The sequence below is a fragment of the Bison bison genome, unplaced genomic scaffold, assembly GCF_000754665.1.
Source record: "Bison bison bison isolate TAMUID 2011002044 unplaced genomic scaffold, Bison_UMD1.0 scf7180017864252, whole genome shotgun sequence".
Classification (NCBI taxonomy): Eukaryota; Metazoa; Chordata; class Mammalia; order Artiodactyla; family Bovidae; genus Bison; species Bison bison.
In genome coordinates, this window is record NW_011494824.1 from 2325083 (window position 1) to 2331642 (window position 6560).

The 6560-nt window shown below is 43.0% G+C and overlaps 1 protein-coding gene across 1 annotated transcript in view; it reads left to right on the forward strand.

Moving 5' to 3' along the window:
- The window catches only part of F2RL1 (coagulation factor II (thrombin) receptor-like 1), a 9855-nt gene that overhangs the window by 1175 nt on the left and 2120 nt on the right, over window positions 1-6560 (forward strand). The window contains exon 2 of the mRNA XM_010847616.1: window positions 5921-6560. Within this exon, the coding sequence (XP_010845918.1) occupies window positions 5921-6560 (640 nt within the window). The remainder of the gene's footprint in view (window positions 1-5920) is intronic.

The window sequence follows — 6560 nt, forward strand, 5'->3', positions numbered from 1 at the left end:
CAATTCAGTTCAGTCGCTCAGTCGTGTCCAACTCTTTGCGACTCCATGGACTGCAGCACGCCAGGCTTCCCTGTCCACCAACTCCCGGGGCCTACTCAAACTCATACTGTGACGCTAACAGATGGCGAGCCTTAAAAGGGAAGTTTTTGTTTCCCTGCGAAATTTGTAGACCTGTTGTTAAGACAGGTTCTCACTTTTATCCTCTTCATGAAGACAGCGTGAAAGAGCAAATCTCTGTGAATTTGAATCAGAAGAATGTGATTCTTTTCCTTCTGCAGTTACAGAAAAGGGTATTATTATGGTGGATACTTAAAAAACTACACCCCTGGTACACATTTTATTGTCAGCGTTAGAATAAAGATATTTATTTCCTGGAAGTACTGAAACTGTGATGAATACATGTCCCTTTACCGTTCTGTTTTTGAACTTACAAACTTAAAATTTAGGAGCAAGGTTTAGTATGTATAGACATCTTCTGTAAAATGTGAGGATGTGGATTCCTCTATTTTATGATCCAGACAATTCCAATAGGAAGCTTGCCTGAGTGTTTGGCTTGCTCTTGTTTACAAAGTGAGGGGCAGGAGCTGGGAGGATTTCTGAAGTATAAGGCGGACTTCATTTAACAGCACGACAGATATCAAGTTAGTTGTTAAACAGAACTATTCACTATTGCACTTTTTTCCCTTCCACATACTTTTATTCCTTTTCAGGGTAACTTTGCTAAAGGGTCAGTTCAGTAACAGTGAGACTTTAGGTGGATGGAGCTTTCTTCACAACTTGAAAACTAAGCTGATTTTAATTAAGAAACATGGCATCACCAGTGTTTCTGACCTTCAGCACCTGTCTTTGCTCACCCCCTTCAGTCTGGCCCTCTTGTATCCCCCTCAGTTTGCAGCAAGACGCATCCTAGACTTTTCTTCCCAAAGGTTTTTCCCCCAAACACTGCCTTATGGAAGGGAACTCAGCCTAGAGAGTAACCTTATCATTTCACAGATGGGGGCCGCTGAATTGAGGGGGAGAGGCAAGGAAAACTGTCCATCATACCCCTGCTTTCTTTTCTATCACAAGAGTGTGTATGTTAGTGGCTCGGCTCTTTGTGACCCCAAGGACTGTAGCCCTCCAGGTTCCTCTGTCCATGGAATTCTCCAGGCAAGAATACTGGAGAGGGTAGCTGTTCCCTTTTCTGGAGGATCTTTCTGACCCAGGGATAGAACCCCGGTCTCCTGCATTGCAGGTGGATTCTTTACCATCTGAGTGATGGATAGTTATTTCTGTAAATAGTTTTATCTCTCCCCCAACTGGATCACATACTCCAGGAGGCCAGGGACCCCTAATGGCACCTCCATCACCACAGTTCAACACATCTCTTTCCCTAAAGGACCTCAGTAAATAGTGAATGAAAAATGAAGTAAAGGGACTGGCCCAGAGTTACCTGGCAGTTGATGGCAGTTTGGCATTTAAGTTGGCTTTTTTCAGGTACTTAATTCTTTCCACCGTGTCACAAGTCTAAGAAGTCCCCTGTAAAGCAGTCATTCCATTTTTCTTTTGGACATTGAAACTTGTGTTCCCTTTGTAATTGGTCATTAATGACACAAGCCGTATGTGATTACTGTAAAGGAAAAATAAGTCCAAAAAGGAGGCGGCATTAATTAAATCACCCTCATTACCCAAAGCATTGCTAACATTTTGGTTTCTAGCCTTTCTAATGCTTTCATACATCAATGCACAAAATACGTATTCATAAATAGAGAAAAAATTTTTGTACACCTATGTGTTTATATAAACATCAGTTGTCATTGCTCAGTCGCTAGGCTACGTCCGACTCTTTGCAGCTCCTCTGTCCTCTAATAATCTCTTGGAGTTTGCCCAAATTCATGTCCACTGAGTTGGTAATGCTATCTAACCATCTCATCCTCTGCTGCCCCCTTCTCCTTTTGCCCTCAGTCTTTCCCAGCATCAGGGTCTTTTCCAATGAGTAAAAGTAAACATCAGTAGTGAGTAAACATCAATGACCAAACATTAGTAGCATGTTAGTAAATATAAAACATTTTTAATGAATCTAAAATGTTACCAGTGGATGTATAATAATTTTAACTGGTCCTCTGTTGATAGACTCATGGGCTATTTTCCATGTTTTGTAATAAGAGAGGACACTGCAATGAACGTGAAGATGGGACCTTAAATTTGTGTTTGGTCACCTGCCTGACCTTGTAGTTACTAATTAATTTTGATAGGTGATGTTTTAGTGAAGTGCGTATTTGACTTTCTTACGGTTTTATTAGCTGGGCAAATGTTGAGAGGAAAACAGTTCATCCTGAAAGAATACAAGAAATTTGACTGAAGTGTCCCTAGAGAGGGTACCAAGTAATGGAAGCTTTTCTTTTTTGATCTAGGCTCCCAAAGTTCAGAGCAAAAGGATATTTGAGGGTGAGGAGGATAATAGGGGAAAGAACACAAGAGGAGAGTTTAAACAAATAAAGTAGCTACTCTATACCTGCTTATGTTGGTGGGGGGTGGGCCACAGGAGGAAGCTTAATATAGCAAAGAGCAGGGAACGTTTTTTAAAGTTAAAAGTGCAACATCCCCGTTCTCTCCCTTCTTCACTCACAACAGACTTCTTTATGCAGAAATGCATGTGTTCCCTGCAGTAAGGAAGGCTCATACTCTACATGCTGTCCTACAGGTTTTTTTTTTTTTCTGCAGGTTTTTTTAACCTATATGATCTAGTCATGGTCAATATAGGAAAATCTGCCCATACTTCTGTAGGGGGCACATTATTCATTGTATAAATGCCATAAATTACTGAACTCGCCTTTTTTGTTTTTCGATGGACATTGAAACTATCATTTTTGTTTTACCATGGTAAATAATATTCTAGTAAATATTCTTGTACATAGACTGTTTTGTGTACTTTAGCTTGTATACATGCAGAACAAATTCCTAGCAGTAAGTCAGTGGGTCATAGGGCAAGCACACTTAAAATTTTTGATATTTTGCCAAATTGCCCTTCGAATAGATTACACCAGTTTACATGCCTCTGAAAAAGCAATCCAAATGACACAGAAGGGTGTAAAGGTAAAAAAAAGTAAAGTTCTCCCCTCCCCACCTATTTTACTCTAGAGATGGCCAGAGTCTATGGTGTAGTGGGTGTTTTCCTAGACTTCAGATTTGTTGACAAATTATAATTTTGTTATATAGATGGAAGCATATTATTCCACCAGGTGCTTTTTCAGTTGACACTATATTGTGACTGTCATTGCATTTCAGTGTTTATTAAGTAGCTCATCTTCACCCTGTAAAATAGAAAAGATGTTGTCTGGTTTACAGATGGGTTATAGAGTTAGAAGCTGGGATGGCACCCGTTCTAGACAAGTTCTGTGAGTTGAGGACCCTGTGTGAGGTAGAAGCCTGTGCCCTGTGCTGGAAGGGCTTCAGGGCACTTTGAGCAGCAGCTCGACATTTACCAGTGTTAGTGCTGAGTAGTTCTAGCGCTGCTCAGTCACACCAACTGGCATGCTGGTTGTGTGTTCTGCCGCTGGGTCGATGGACACAGCTAATATGAATGGCGTTTTAGACTGCAGTCATTCAGGGTTCTATGTGCGAATATTCTCAGGACATCTTTCTTCCTCACTCTTTGAATCCTTCCCTTTTTGTAGTATTTCTGGTTAATTTCCACCCCCCCCCCCTTATTTTAGTATCCTTACATAAAATAGTTTTTTATCACTTTGCATGAACTTTTGTGACCTGGTGTATGTTTTTTTGTGTTTTTTTTTTTTATGGAAAATTCTAGACACATGAAGATAGAATGTTGCAGTGAATCCCTGGTACCCCTCAGTCAGCTTTAGTAATGACACCTCAGCCTACTTCCTGCCTTCCATCATTCTTTAACAGGTTTATTAAGATGTAACCTGCAAACCATACAGTTCACCTGTTCAAAGTCTATAATTCAATGCCTTTTAGACTATTCACAGATAATCTACCCATCGTCACAATCAACTTTAGGATATTTTTTTACCCTATAAGAACACTCCACCCTATTCCTTAGCCATCATCCCCCCAGTTTGCCCCATTCCCCAGCTCCTGGCAACAACTCATCTGTTTTTTGTCTGTGGATTTGCCTATTCAGAACATTTATTATAAATGGACTCGTACAACATATACTCCTGAGGCTTCTTTCAAAAGCATAATCTTTTCAAGCTTCACCTGTGCTGTAGCATGTATCGGTACTTCGTTTCCTTTTATTGCTAAGTCATGTTCCATTGTAGGCATAGACCACATTTTGTTTATCCATTCATCAGGTGATGGACATCTGGGTTATTTCTCCTTTGGGGCTCTGATGAATATTCTGTTCTTAACATTCCTGTACAGGTTTCTGTGTTTTCCTGTGTCCTGGGTGTATACTTAGGAGTAGGAATTGCTGGGTTATAGGGCAATTCTGTAGTGAACCGTTCGAGGAACTGCCAGATGGTTTTGCACAGTGACTGTCCCACTTTACCTTCCCACCAGCCGTGTCTTAGGTAGAAGAGGAAAAAATGATGACAACACATACAAGTTATCAGATAAGCTTGTGAGTAGGTTGAACATCTTTCCTGGTATAAACGTGTCATGGTGAAGGGCTGCTCTTCCCCAGAAATAAAGTCGGGGCCTTCTGTGTCTTTACATTGCCCCTCACTTTGTTCCGCAGGTCGATGGACACTTGGTTGGGGCAGGATGTAGGCTGGCCATGCCATTCATTCGTGATTTCTAAAGTTTAATTCATAATTTCGGGATGAAAGTGGAAGTTGTTAAAGCTTAGCATATTACTTGCTTAAATGTCAGAATACAAATTTGTCTGAACAGAAATCATGTACCCAGCTGCCCAGTGACCTTGAGGTCAGAAGGCTTGCTGCCCGCTCTTCCCCATGGGCAGGTCTCCAGGAAGCCCTCAGAGAAGCGGGAGACCCGTGCCCTGGCTGAGGCTGTCCTTGTATCTAGAGAGACAGTGTGTCTGAACTCCTGGGAACCTCGCTGTGTTGGACTTTGGGCTAAGGAGTGAAGGGCCAGGCTGAGTTGTCTTGCAGCACAAATGAGATAGATGGCCATTATGAGAACAGTTGGAGACTAATGAGTGTGGACAGTTTGTAGAACTAAATGACATACTGTCAGTTTTTTCCGGGATTCATAGAAATCATTGTTATGTTGTACACATACTTCATAACCCTCCCATTAAAAAAAAATACCCATTGTAAAGACACACACACACACACACACACCACACACACATACACACACACACACACACACACACACACACACACACACACCAGGGGGACTTCCCTAGTGGTCCGAAAGTTTAGACTTCATCTTTGAACGCAGGTGGTGCAGGTTCGATCCCTGGTCAGGGAGCGAAGATCCCATGTGCCACATGGCCAAAAAACCGAAACATAAAATAGAAGCAATATTGTAACAAATTCAGTAAAGACTTAAAAAATAGAAAATTAGGATTAAAAAAAATAACAACAGCAGGCACATAAATCCAGACCATAGAAATCCCAATAATCCCACCACCCATCAAAAGCCCCCGGAAGCATTCTGGGTGCCCCTCCTCCTGTCTTCTTTCTCTTCCTTCACACAGTGCGGGAAACTTTCTTCATCTACCCTGCCCTGGAGAAAGGCAGGCCCGCCTAACACTGTCCTCTTGGGCTTCCGCCCGTTCTTGCTCAGTCGTTTCGCTTCTGCTGCTTTTTCTGCTCAGCTGCTGTCCTCCTTTTCTCCTCTGCCCCAGCTTTCCGGTGGTAACTGAAGTGCTGGGCACCATCTTGCCCGTGACCTTCCCACCGGCCGTTCTTTCTCTGAAGCGCTTGTGTTTGGACAAGCCAGCATCTCTGTGGAAACACTGATTTCTGTAATGACCCTTGTCCGCCTTGCCTTTCTTGTGCAGGAAACAAGTCTAAAGGAAGAAGCCTCATTGGTAACGTGGATAAGTCACCTGTGGTCACTGGCAGAGGCGTGACAGTGAAACCAGGCTTTTCCGTGGATGAGTTTTCTACCTCCGTCCTCACTGGAAAGCTGACTACTGTCTTTCTTCCAGTTGTCTACACGATCGTATTCGTGGTTGGTTTGCCAAGCAATGGCATGGCCCTGTGGGTCTTTCTTTTCCGAACAAAGAAGAAGCACCCCGCTGTGATTTACATGGCCAACCTGGCCTTGGCCGACCTCCTCTCGGTTACCTGGTTCCCTTTGAAGATCGCGTATCACATCCATGGCAACAACTGGATTTACGGGGAGTCTCTTTGCAAGGTGCTCATTGGCTTTTTCTACGGCAACATGTACTGCTCCATCCTCTTCATGACCTGCCTCAGCGTGCAGAGATACTGGGTTATCGTGAACCCCATGGTGCACCCCAAGAAGCAGGCAAACATTGCCATCGGCGTCTCTCTGGGAATATGGCTGCTCATTCTGCTACTTACCATCCCCTTGTACGTCGTGAAGCAGACCTCCTATATCCGGGCCCTTAATATCACGACCTGTCACGACGTTTTGCCGGAGGAGGTGCTGGTGGGAGACATGTTCAATTACTT